The sequence below is a fragment of the Chiroxiphia lanceolata genome, chromosome 2 (assembly GCF_009829145.1).
Source record: "Chiroxiphia lanceolata isolate bChiLan1 chromosome 2, bChiLan1.pri, whole genome shotgun sequence".
Taxonomy (NCBI): Eukaryota; Metazoa; Chordata; class Aves; order Passeriformes; family Pipridae; genus Chiroxiphia; species Chiroxiphia lanceolata.
The window spans coordinates 119,814,317-119,827,485 of NC_045638.1; the positions used below are offsets into that span (position 1 = coordinate 119,814,317).

Here is a 13,169-nt window from a genome sequence, read left to right on the forward strand (position 1 = left end):
GCTGGGAGGCAGTTCTGGAAGGTGAAGAAGATGTTCAATGTCATTGCAACGCTCCTTCAGGAGCTCTGGGCACCCCACGGCTGGAGGAGGAGGGCACCCCCGGAGGGAGATTCAGATCATTTCAGCACACTGGGCACACCCAGACAAGTGGCCCCTCTGGTCCTTGCTCTACCTGGGGCACTTGTCCCCTCTCTCCTGGGGGCCAAAGGCAGCAGCTGCCCCGCTGGCCTGTGTCCCAGCAGTGTCCGTGCCAGGGTCTGCAGACCTGCCCTTGTGGTGTTGGGGTGGTGCCTGCCCAGGACAGTGTGGGGCTCCTCTCCCTGCTGGAATGTGGCCGGGGGCAGGCAGGGCACTCACAGCAGAGTCTGGAGAAGCCTTTTCATGGCTGTTTTGATCTCTCAAGTGTACAGGTGATAAGAATCAGGGCCTGACAGCGCTGCCTGCGGAGCAGGAGGGTGATTTCTCACCGTATCACCCCGGGGATCAGTGACGCTCCAGGGAAGGGATGCCACAACCTACCGACAGGGTGTGTGTCCCTCCTGCTGCCCGCACAGCACACGCAGCACCCCGTGAGCAGCACCCCCTGACCGAGCCACCCGCCCGGAGCCGTCCGCCTCAGCTCCACCACAGCTCTGGAGGGGGAACCCCAGGCTGGGTCTGAAGCTGCAGCCCCCGCAGGAGCGCACACGGCCTCCCGGGGCAGAAGGGCTTTTGTGTGCCAGAGTGTTTCTATTCCCATGTGAAATGCAGGACTCATGTCGTCCCGTCTGCATGTTTAGTGTCCCAGTTCTGGAGCAGATGCGGGTTCTCCACTGCGATGCCCCCACTCTGGAGCAGTGTGAGAACACAGCAAGGCGACCCAACCCCTGGGAAGAGGAAGCAAGGGAAAAAAAACAACCACCTCCAGTTCAAACCGAGAACGTGAGGGAGATTGAGTGCAGCCCCCCTCCATGGAAACGAGCCAGGGCACTGGACCTACCGCTCCTCCCCAAACCCAAAGGGGACCCCAAGACAGACAGCGAAGGGCAGTGCTTGCAAACAGGACACAGGTCTCCACCTTTCCTTCCCTCCCCAGAGAGAGCGAGGCACCACCACCACCCTCTGCCGTGTTGCTGTGCATCCTGCTGCCTCAGGAACAAAACAAGCCATGTCCCTGTAGTGCTTTCCGGGGGGACACACATAACTACGCGTTCGGAGTTAGTTTATTTTTTTAAAGCCCTGTTTAAGAAGAGCAGAGGGAAGGGATCCCTGCCAGGGGCACGCTCACTAACGGGGGAGCACAACACGTTTCGTTTCTCTTTCTTGTCCTGCAGTCCCTCACTGACCCCCTGGGAAGGCAAACAAAGAGAGGGGTTAGGTGATGCAGCTAACCAGCGCATAAAGCAGCAGCCCCTCAGCACATGGCTGCAGTTACGGAGCTGCGGAGCGGACGCGTTTCTGCGGGAGATGCCTGGTGGGTGCGCAGCCAGCTGGGATCTGATATCCGAGGGAACTGCGCCACCGCATGGGCCCCAGAGCGGGAGCTGGATCCACGGGGGGACTCCCAGAAGCATCTTCAGAGCCGCCTCTGAGCAGAGCTGTAGCATCTCTATTCACTGTAGGGAAATCACCTCCTTTAGTAAGGCCCAGGGGGGATTTGCTCCATGGATTACTGCCTTGCTCGGACAACACTCCAAGTAATCCCCAAAGGAGCTACTATTCATCTAAAACGATGACTAACGGAAAGCTGGAGATGGCTTTGGGCACAGACGTCCCCTGCCTGCTCTGGGACTGCTCCTCAGAGCACACACACACCCTTCCCCATGCAGTCCTGCCTTACCAGCCCCAGTCCCCGTGGCTCCAGCTGCCTCCCTGCAGATGTGAGCTCACAGCCCACAGATCCCATCCCGGAGAAGGGCCGCCCCAGATTATCAGGTCCTGCTTCCCTTCCCTTTGATGCACTCGAATTAATCTCTCCCGTTTGGCACCCAGGCGGCCCTGCTTTCAGCCTCCTGTTCTCACCCTTCACGCTCAGCTGATTGCTGGCCCTAGTGTCTCTTACGAGCTGTCACTGGGACATTCACGCCTGGGTTTTCCCGGTTTTTCCTCTGTAAGAGGTGTGGTGGGGGGTAGTTCTCACCTACTTGAGTCCAGCAATAGGTGGTCGCCTGGTGCTCTCCCCCAGCACGAGGGGGAGCGGGGTATCAGCAGGGTTGAGGGGTATCAGCAGGGTTGAGGGGTATCAGCGGGGTTGAGGGGTATCAGCGGGGTTCAGGGGTATCAGCGGGGTTGAGGGGTATCAGCAGGGTTGAGGGGTATCAGCGGGGTTCAGGGGTATCAGCGGGGTTCAGGGGTATCAGCGGGGTTCAGGGGTATCAGCAGGGTTGAGGGGTATCAGCGGGGTTGAGGGGTATCAGCAGGGTTGAGGGGTATCAGCAGGGTTGAGGGGTATCAGCGGGGTTGAGGGGTATCAGCGGGGTTCAGGGGTATCAGCGGGGTTGAGGGGTATCAGCAGGGTTCAGGGGTATCAGCGGGGTTGAGGGGTATCAGCGGGGTTGAGGGGTATCAGCGGGGTTGAGCAAACCCACCCCAAGCGGGAGATCAAATAAAGCCCTTCTGGCAATGCCTCTCCTGTGCCTCTTGCTGCCTCCTCCTGCTCCACGTTTCCGTGACTTCCCTCTGCCCCCTGATCCAGCCTCAGCCCTGGTCTGCAGGGGGATAACGGGAGAGCTGCAGTTCATTTATGCAATGGCACAGACATGGCCACAGCTCTGACTCACGGCAGGGGCAGTTCTTGGCATCATAAAACACAGGGATGCAGCAACGGGCCTAGAGCCATTTTGATTATTGTTCTGCCTCATCTTCCCTATTCCCTTTGCCTGTCACAGAATCCCAGAATGGTTTGGGTTGGAAAGGACCTTAAAGACCATCTTGTTCCAACCCCCTGAATGAAAGTCAATGAGCTGGATGATGAATCAGATCGAACTAGATAATTAAGCTAGACTCAACCAGACTTCAAACAGAGGGAAAAGTCCCCATGTAACCCCTTTTAAGTGCTACGGTTTAGGGCAGGGGTTTTCTGTGATATTTGACTGTTTGAAATAAGTCTCCATGCTGGAGCACAATTTGCACACAAAACCTCCCTAGTTTTCTTCTTCAGGAGCTCTTTTCCATTAGTGGGAGCAGGTAAAGAGAGGAGGGACCCACACGTCCTCCCATTCTCAGGTCTCTTATTTGGAGGTGTCAGATCAGACTCAGGGACCAGCCCAAGCTCTGGGTCCCACCTTCTCTTCCTGAAGCTCCTGGCACTGAACTCAGCCTGCCTGTGCTGTCCTGTTTGTCCAGAAGATATGGTGGCCATTTCTGCCACTCCTGGAATTTCTATCACACACTTGTTTGTCAAAGCCCCACCCATCCCGTGCAGCACTTCCCTTCTGATAATTGCTAAATAATGGAAAGGGGAGAAAACTCTCCAATCCTCACCATTATCTTGAGGGAAGGCTGTTAAAACATGAACTCTCTGATATTTTCTTCCAGGCTCCTCCGCTGAGATACACTCCTGAGCATCCCCGGAATTTCCTTGCACTGGGACACCACCCTGAACAGTCCTGGGAACACGGAGAGATTGGGAAGGTGTCAGTTTGTGTTGAAAGCGCCTCAGTTTTGCCAGGAACGAATGGAAACACCGAGTGGTGAGCTCATCTCAGTCCGCACCACTTGTAGGTGCCAAAGAGAACAAACCCCCCGGAAAAAAAGCAAAGAGACCATCAGGGAGACGGGGTGGGGACGAGAATCACAACGTCAGAGCAGGAAACTCTGAAATAGGACCAGTGATGGGGGACAGCAAGAGTCTTATTCCCATTCTGACACCCGAAAAAAGGAGATAGATGAGAAGGTTCTCCCAGGCTCTTTGTGTGAAGGAGCTGCCATCAATCAGAAACAATCCCCTGAGGACTGAAGTCACAAGCAGGCTTGGTCACAGCTGGATTTCCACCTTGGTCTCTCCTGTTCCTGGAAAGCAGCTCAGCCCGTGGCCCGCGGGGTCAGCAGGACATCTAGTGGCAAAAATAACACTGCAATACACCAGGGAGTGAAGCTTTGCTTCATTCTCTGCACACCCTGATTATCACCCTCTTTCTGCTACGCGGAAAAAAGGCTGGTTGGGAGCCCGAGGCTGTACTTTTTAACTGATCTGTTGAAAAAAATTTATTGAAATGATGCTTTCCTATAGCTCCCAAAGCCCAGCTTTATGGAAGCAAAGCACTGCTATAAGCACTCTGCTGCTTCTGCCTGTCCTCAGCCTCCCAGGGCCATGGTCACCCTGACTCCCTCCTGGTTCCTGAGGAGTGGGAGGTGTCACCATCCTGCCTGGTTCTGTTTTTTGTTTTCTGTGTGCCATTGCTGCTGGGTTGATTGACGTGATCCTGTTACACAGCTCAGGAGTCATTTTTTTTTTTCCATCTGTCCTTTCCAAATATGTTTTCTGTTAAGAGCTTTTTGTATTTTGGCTTTGATGGCACGGGGTTTTGTTTCAAGACTCCCACTGCCTATTGTGTTGAACATCTCTGTGTTCCATTTAGTCCAAGTCTGTTCTCCACTGGAGAAGTGAAGTGAATATTGACAAACCAGTGACTATTCAGCTTTGGCGGCTGTTAAAAAAACAAACAAACATAAAAAAACCCCAAACCAAAACCAAATGAAACAAAATCTAAACAAAACAAACGAAATCTCAGTGAAACGAAAACAAAAACCAATCAAACCAAACCCAACCCCGACAAAACAAAAAACCCAAAACAAAACCAAAAAGCCATTCAAAAAAAGCCCCAGATCTTTAGGGATATAACACAGCATTGGGGAAATTAAATTTCTCAGTGGAGCAGGAAACACTGCCACTTTACCTGCAGGGAATCATAGAACCACAGAACGATTTGGCTCGGAAGGCAACCTTTAAGATCATCTCATTCCATCCCCTGCCATGGGCAGGGACACTTTCCACCAGCCCAGGTTGCTCCAACCTGGCCTTGGACACTTCCAGGGATGGAGCAGCCACAGCTTCTCTGGGCAACCTGTGCCAGGGCCTCCCCCCTCCTCCCAGCCAGGAATTCCTTCCCAACCTCTAATCCAAATCTCCCCTCCTTCAGTTGAAAGCCGTTCCCTCTTGTCCTATCACTGCACTACCCTCGTCACAAGTCCCTCTCCAACCTTCTTGTAATCCATAACCAAATTAATACAATCTTTAAGTCCCTTTGATGGTCCAGAAATCTGAAAATATGTGAAAGAAGACATTTTAATGGTGCCTGATTTTAAAGGCACTGCCCACGAACACACAGCTGGGGTGGGGGCTGCACATTAACCACCTTAAATCTGAGGCACCTGTGCTCTCCCACCCCACTGGAAACTCAGGATGCATTTACTGGTGACATTTGCTCTCCCTTCTGGTTTTCCTTGCACGTCCCTACAGCTCCTGAGCACGTTCAGCTGAGCGCAAAGGAGGTGGATGTATCCCATTTAAAAGCTAAAAGAATCCTGATATGCCTGGCTTTTAAACAGGGGGAAAAAAAAGGGTAAATGAATTACCCTGTTTGTCTGCTAGAATATACCAAATTGCCAGGCAGAAATGGTGTTAACAGTTCTGCATGCTCTTCTTACTTGGTATTTTTAGCCCCGTTCCTGAAATAAAAAGGATTTTAAAACCCCCGTAAATGTTCTGGGGTGCTTGTGTGAGTTTATCAGGCTTCCACCAGTACCTTTGAACCCACTGGCCAATTCCATACAAATATGGGGAAGGAAGGAGGATCCTGCAGAGTCACAAGAGCCCCTGCAGTTCCCCTGGCTCCGGCACATGGCTGGATGTGGCCTTACCCTTTACCAGACATTGGGGAATCCACAGAGGGTGGAAGGAGACGACCTTTAAGGTCTCTTCCAACCCAAACCACCCTGTGATTCTATAAATAAGTTATAAAATGGCATGCATCAGGATAGCTGCAAAACCCTTACCTTCCAGCCATTTCCAATTTCATCTCTTCCTGCCTGGCTGACAGAACTTCCACAGCACAGTAATTAATGCTATCTCAATTAATGCTACCTCAAAATGCTTCACAAAACCTTCAGCAGAACACACAGATCAGCAGTGCTGTCACAGCTACCTGTGTCTTCAGACAGTGCTGCTCACCAGAACTGCAAAAACAATGGAGAAGAAAGGTGCCAAGACTAAAAGGCTCTACTGAGAAATTCAATACTACGTACAAAGCAATTCACATTTTATTTTAAATCGCAATAAACTGTACAAAAATGTTTCGTTCTTGCCAAAAATAACAGCAATATTTTCAATCTTACTTCTAGACAAACAAACAAACTCTTTTGTTAATCTGTCCTGGGTGAGTTTACAAATAAACATACAATAGGATGTCGGGAGGGAGCGAACAGATGCAGATGTTTGTGGAACACATTTTTAGTGGCTCTCAGGAATTCCAATACTCCTGCCATACCTGTTAAAAGCCTGAAGAAATCACCGGTTTGTGTCTCACACAAAGGAATGTAAACAAGGGGGATGACTCTGCCAAGGACACTGTAAATGTACCCCTGTGTCACTGACAGTCACTCACACCAGAACTGCCCCACACCGGGCTCGTGCAACACCTGAACCACCCTCCCAAATGCCACTGAAACACACACCAAAGACTCCTCTGAAAACTGTTTTCGAAAAGAATAAAATCCTAAGTAACAGAACTTAAACGGATTATACTCCTTTGAACCTTTTGGGTTTTTTTTTTCCTTATCCTAATTCCTCAGTGAGTATGTAACAGCCCCATCAGACCTACAACCATCAGGTACGTTTCCCACGATGCAATGAAGTAAAGGAGCACCCTGGGTAAGCCAGTCAGGTGTAGAAAGCCCCTCTGCCAAGAGCATGGGCTTATTTTCAGGCTTGATTTTGTTTGCCAAACACATTTAGTGTGGACCAACAACACATAATTTAGGTCACCGACCACAGTTTCTTCAGTCCGAGGCCTAAAATGGAAACACAATTGCAGTGATGTTTTTAACATTTCACTTTTTTTTTTTTTTTCCTCAGCTTTGAAACCTAAGTTAAGAACAAGCTGTTTCAACAGATTGGTTAGAGCTTAAAAAATTAAGCATTTTCTGTTACTTCAGAACTGTTTGGGGGAATACCATCTTCTTGAAATTCTACTTTATCTGGATAGAGCTTAATGTAGGTGTCCACCATCAAATCTAAGTCATGTTTTATGTCAAAGTTTATGTTCAGCAGGGCCAGGTTGCTGGACCTGTGCTCTGTCAAGGTGTTTTTCAGGTAGGCCTTTAAGCGCTTCCGCCCTATCCCGTACTTTTCATTCTCCACCTTCATCAGTGGAAGGATGCACAGGACCTTGAGCAGTGCGTAAACATTGGGGAAAAACTTTATGTCAGGCAAGTGAAGTGCTTCATAAATAGTGGCTGGGAGTTCAATGTCTTTCCCTCTGTGCTTCCACTTGATCCTCCAGCAGTGCAGCTCAGCAGACAGCGTGTCTGGATTGGGCAAGTCATTCTTGAACATGTCGGCGTGGTGCTCCTCCGACGTGTTGAATTTGAGCTGCCCCATGACCGAGGGCACTAAAGACAAACACTTAAGAGCTTTCAGATGTTGTTCTGAGAATATATCTTTTAGCTCCTGGATAATATGCTCCACTGTGGGGACGCTCAGGATTTCTTTGTAGTAGTTTTCTGACGTTATATCGGGGTCGAAGTTCCCCTGCTGCGCCCGGCGGAATTTTCCCGGCAGCTTAATTTGTACGTCCAGTTTCGTAGCCAAATTTGTTGCTTCCTCGAACCAAAATTCATGGTAAACTTCAATGTGCTCCATCACCTCGTTCAGGGAGTGCAACACCGCCGTTAAGCTGCCAGCTGCAAAGAACACGTCCGACGTCTGTCCTTGGAGGTTCCTCCCGAACGCTCTCGTGAAAGACAGGACGTTTTTCATGATGACGATGGTGACAATGAAATCAAAGTCTGTCAGGGCACTGCAGAGCACAAACGCTCGGCCGGCGATGAAGTTGTTCCACCTGACAGTCGAGTCGCTGCTCACGGCGTCCAAGCACAGCACCAGGGCCTGCATGAGGTCCACCAGCACCTCAAAGGTGTCGTGCCTGCCCGTCCACTGGGAGCGGCAGATCTGCTTCAGCTCGTTGCCCTTCTCCTCGTTGTCCTGAAAGAGAGCAGAAATGGTGTTGTCCAGTTCTACCAGCAACTGTGGAGACTGGTTAAAGAGACAGCAAACTTCTTCCATCGTTCCCAGCGCAACGGAAACACCCACCACGGGGACGGATTTTGCCAGCCAGACGTTTAAGGCACAGGAGGAGCACAGCGTGTACACAGCCTGGGGATACCTCTCCAAGAGTCTCGTAGCCACCGTTTTCATTTTAGAAGCAAACCCACTGGAGACAATGTAGGCTTGACCCCGGCAGTGCTCCATGTTCAGACCCCACTTTTCAGTAATAGTTGTGTGGAAATTAACGGCCAACATGTCAGGATCGGCCTCGTACGGCAAAAACCCTACGAACTCTTCTCTCAGGTTGTGGGAGTCGTCCACAAACCTCACCAGCACCGGCAAATGCTCCTCTCCTGCTATGTCCACTACTTCATCCGTGACAATGGAGAAGAAGTGCGAGTCTCTGACCTCCCTCAGCGTCTCCTCTCTGACACAGTTCTCACAGATCTCGAGCATCTGTTTCTGCTGGGTTTTCGAGCAGTACTCGAGGTTGACCGCAGTCATCTCGAACCGCTTCCTCAGGACCTCATCACCACCGTTTATCCTGTACTCCAGCAGAGCCTGAAAGTTGTCCGAGGCAAAAATACCTTCTGGAAGCTCATCGACGGTATGGCCATCCAAAGGGATATTTTGTTTCCCCATTAGGATCAAGATTTCAAACAGTGATTTCAGGTAATCCTTGTTTTCTCTCTCCTCCACTGTCAAGGGAACAGCCTCTTCCTCCTGTCCCTGCCCTCCTTCCTCTGAGACAGTATTTTGGGCATTGCTTTCATTGCACTCTTGAGTTGCCTGTTGCCGTTCAAAGGCTTCATCAACTGCAAAATGAGAAATACCATCAGTGTCCACAATAAGACGCAGCATTTACTTCCCCCTTACCAAACCCATCACCTTTAAGTGACCAGAGGAGAATGTTTCCAGTTTAAAAGTGAATGAGTTGTTTGGAAAGAGTTTGTACACGTACAAACTAATAGTTATGTGTCCTGCATCACCTTGTCAGCTTTAGTAAATGAAGTTTTTATGATCTCAGTTATTTTTGCCCACTTACTCTTTTGCTGCTTCAGTGTTCTTATTTCCTCTTCACTCTTAAAGAAAAACAAAGAACTCACATTGATGATAATGTCCTGCACAGAATCTTAACTATTCACACATCAAGATCAGATACAAATATTGTGGATAAGACCAGACAATATTTACCAGAAAGTGCTAGAAAGTCTAAGACAAGGAGGTTTCTTCAAGTAGTGTTTTGCTGCCATTACCTGTATCTGCTAACTACATGAAAATAGTCTGTTACTACTGCTAACATTCCCATGCTTATATTAGAAGTTTCTTCAATATGCATTTTAAACTTTTATAATATTTAGTAAACAGATTCTCTTTTCACAATTTCTCCTTTCGCAACTTTTTATTTTCTTTTGTTTTCCTTTTTTTATTTTCTTTTACTTTTATCATTACTTTTATCATTACTTATTATCATTTCACATCAAAAGACTCACCAGCTCTTTTATCCTTTTCCTATACCTGCTGTGGGGTTTGTTCAGGTGACTCGTGAGGTCAAAGATGGTTGGCACAGCATTATCCCGCAGAACCGTCCTGTAGGGGCTCTGGAAGCAAACACAGACTGGGATTAGGGAATCCTATCGGAAATTCTCACTCTGTGCGCACAAAAATTTTCCTCCTCCTTTTCTCCTTTCTTTTTTTTTTTGTATTTTATAGTGTTTTCAGTTCCTGATGCTGCCAAAGAGAAAGCTGTGCTGTGCAATGCACATTCCGGAGATACCAAGAGAACACTGAAAGTGAGAAGACAGGTACTAAAGAAAACTCCAACCCGAACCACAAATACTTTTTTCCCTCCCCATTATCTTCACATCAAATACCCTGGAGGCAATCATTTTAATTTACTGCAATATTATGATTTAAAATAAAAAAATTAAAAAAAAAATCAACATTCTGGATAAAAAGACATTTGTGCAATGGAAAGGAAACATTTTGTTACTGTTGTGTGTTTGGTTTATCACTTATTTCACAGTTCTAGAAAACATCCACTAAACATTTTCACTGTGAAAATGTTCTATTGCTTCAAGTAGAACTGTGAATTCCACAAAGCACTACTGTGAAAGATTATATTGAAGGGAAAAGACTTGTAGATGGTCATGAGGAAAGAACTGCAGCGAAGGCCAGTGTTCCACAAACCCCTTAAACCAGCAGGAGCAGCTGTTTCTCTCTCCCCCCAGCTGCTCATTTCCACCTCACCCTTTGTGCCAACAGCCTGTGTGGTGTCCCACACCATGACAACATTAACACCAAGAAATTAATTTTCCCAGTGACCAATTACCCAGGAGCTCAAAGATTAAAAGGCAGAGCGTTCTGATGAAAAACGTTATGCTTTGCAAGGTGCAATAAATAATTGCTTGTTTTCACTCACACTTCTGCATATCATAGAAGTCTCAAAATGTTTAGCACACAGTCTATAATGTTTGTTGAGTTGATCTGGAGTTTTATCTTCTAAGTCTGCCCTTCGACAGTTCTCCACCCATCTCTGGCACCTGCACGTGAGCAAAGGAATTAGAGAGTCTTAAGATAAAACAAAACCCCTTCCGATTTCAAACCACACTCAAAGTTGCAGGTTAAGCAGCTTGGAGGAAGGAAGGAAGCAAATATCACGTATAAATCACAAAAAAATTCAGCCTTAAGCATCTACTGTTTGTTAGGAAAGAGGTAACCCGTGTTGCCCTATGCCTGTGCACCTTCCAAAACTGTGAGCATCCAGTTAAACCAAGCATTCCTGTCCCCAGCCCTCCTGGAGCTCTCCACCCCGGGACCAACACCATTCCCATTCCTGGCTGTCCCGGAGCTCTCTACCCCCAGGATGAGCACTATTTCCATCCCCAGCTCTCCCAGGAGCAGCACCATTCCCATTCCCAGCTGTCCCAGAGTTCTCCATTCCCGGGACCCTTCCCGTTCCCATTCCCGGAGCTCTCCATCCCCGGGACCCTTCCCGTTCCCACGGCTGGAGCTCTCCATCCCCGTTCCCATTTCCATTCCCTGAGCTCTCCATCCCCATCCCCATTCCCGTTCCCACGGCCGGAGCTCTCCATCCCCGGGACCGTTCCCGGAGCTCTCCATCCCCGTTCCCATTCCCACGGTCAGAGCTCTCCATCCCCGGGACCGTTCCCATTCCCGGAGCTCTCCGTCCCCGGGACTGTTCCCATTCCCGGAGCTCTCCGTCCCCGGGACCTTTCCCATTCCCGGAGCTCTCCATCCCCGGGACTGTTCCCATTCCCGGAGCTCTCCATCCCCGTTCCCGTTCCCACGGCCGGAGCTCTCCATCCCCGTTCCCATTCCCGGAGCTCTCAATCCCCATTCCCATTCCCGGAGCTCTCCATCCCCATTCCCATTCCCGGAGCTCTCCATCCCCATTCCCATTCCCGGAGCTCTCCATCCCCATTCCCATTCCCGGAGCTCTCCATCCCCATTCCCATTCCCGGAGCTCTCCATCCCCGTTCCCGTTCCCACGGCCGGAGCTCTCCATCCCCGGGACCGTTCCCATTCCCACGGCCGGAGCTCTCCATCCCCGTTCCCGTTCCCATTCCCATTCCCGGAGCTCTCCATCCCCGTTCCCATTCCCAGAGCTCTCCATCCCCGTTCCCATTCCCGGAGCTCTCCATCCCCGTTCCCATTCCCGGAGCTCTCCATCCCCGTTCCCGTTCCCGGAGCTCTCCATCCCCGTTCCCGTTCCCGGAGCTCTCCATCCCCGTTCCCGTTCCCGGAGCTCTCCATCCCCGTTCCCGTTCCCGGAGCTCTCCATCCCCGTTCCCGTTCCCGGAGCTCTCCATCCCCGTTCCCGTTCCCGGAGCTCTCCATCCCCGTTCCCGTTCCCGGAGCTCTCCATCCCCGTTCCCGTTCCCGGAGCTCTCCACCCCGTTCCCGTTCCCGGAGCTCTCCACCCCCGTTCCCGTTCCCGGAGCTCTCCATCCCCGTTCCCGTTCCCGGAGCTCTCCATCCCCGTTCCCGTTCCCGGAGCTCTCCATCCCCGTTCCCGTTCCCGGAGCTCTCCATCCCCGTTCCCGTTCCCGGAGCTCTCCATCCCCGTTCCCATTCCCGGAGCTCTCCATCCCCGTTCCCGTTCCCGGAGCTCTCCATCCCCGTTCCCATTCCCACGGCCGGAGCTCTCCGCCCCCGCGGCCGCCCCGCCCGGCGCAGGCGCGGGGCCCGCCCGCTGCCGCAGCCCCGCGGGCGGCAGAGCGAGCGCGGCCGCGGGCAGGGCCGAGCTGCGGGCAGGGCCGAGCTGCGGGCACCGGCACGGCGGTGAGCGGCAGGGAGGGCGGGCGGAGGACAGAGGGAGGGAGGGAGGGAAGGAAGGAAGGAGGGAGGGAGGCGCCTGCCCGCCGCGGTGCCGCCCGGCCGGGCCGAGGGCAGAGCCGGGCGCTGCGCGGCCCCGCCGTGGGCTCACCTGGCCGGGTCCCGCGGGAAGCGGAAGAAGGCCAGGTCGGACTGGGTGCTCTTGCGGGTGCAGTTGGGCGCGGCGCAGAAGTTCGGCATGGTGGCCGCTGCCCCTTTAAAGGCGCGCAGGGCGGGCGGGCCGGAGGGGCCGCGGCGGCTCCACAGTGCTGTGAGCGGCCCGGAGGAGTCAGCGCCGCGCCGGGGCCGCCTCCTTCCCACAGTGCCCCGCGCCGCGGGCACCGCGCCGCGCCCGCGCCTGCGCTCGACGGGCCGCTGCCGGGCCCCTTGCGCATGCGCGGCGGGACCGCGCTGTGTTCCGGGGTGTGTGCCCTCACACCGGGCGTCAGGCCGGGTCGGGTCCGGACAGCGCTCCGGCGGGGTTTGCCCCTCTTTCACACCCAGAATCGCGGGATCACTGGGCTTGGAAAAGACCTCTGAGGCTATCGAGTCCGACCCGTGACCAAAACACCTCCCTGTCAACTGA

The 13,169-nt window shown here is 51.9% G+C and overlaps 1 protein-coding gene across 1 annotated transcript; it reads right to left on the reverse strand.

Annotated features, from left to right (window-relative positions):
• Positions 1-6,752: 6,752 nt before the first annotated feature.
• On the reverse strand, positions 6,753-12,920 carry THAP12 (THAP domain containing 12). Its single transcript, XM_032679024.1, has 5 exons — positions 12,696-12,920; positions 10,668-10,788; positions 9,739-9,846; positions 9,291-9,327; positions 6,753-9,060 (listed from the first exon to the last, which is right to left on the reverse strand). The coding sequence occupies exons 1-5, from the start codon at positions 12,782-12,784 to the stop codon at positions 7,112-7,114; spliced, it is 2,304 nt and encodes a 767-aa protein (XP_032534915.1). The 5' UTR covers positions 12,785-12,920; the 3' UTR covers positions 6,753-7,111.
• Between the last annotated feature and the right edge of the window lie 249 nt (positions 12,921-13,169).

Bases quoted from the DNA above. Each gene is read 5' to 3' on its own strand.
- THAP12 (XM_032679024.1), bottom strand. From the start codon at position 12,784: ATGCCGAACTTCTGCGCCGCGCCCAACTGCACCCGCAAGAGCACCCAG. The intron at 10,789-12,695 runs GTGAGCCCACGG...GCTCACGTGCAG, and splicing joins TTCCCGCGGGACCCGGCCAG to GTGCCAGAGATGGGTGGAGA. The intron at 9,328-9,738 runs GTGAGTCTTTTG...TTTTTCTTTAAG, and splicing joins GGAAAAGGATAAAAGAGCTG to AGTGAAGAGGAAATAAGAAC.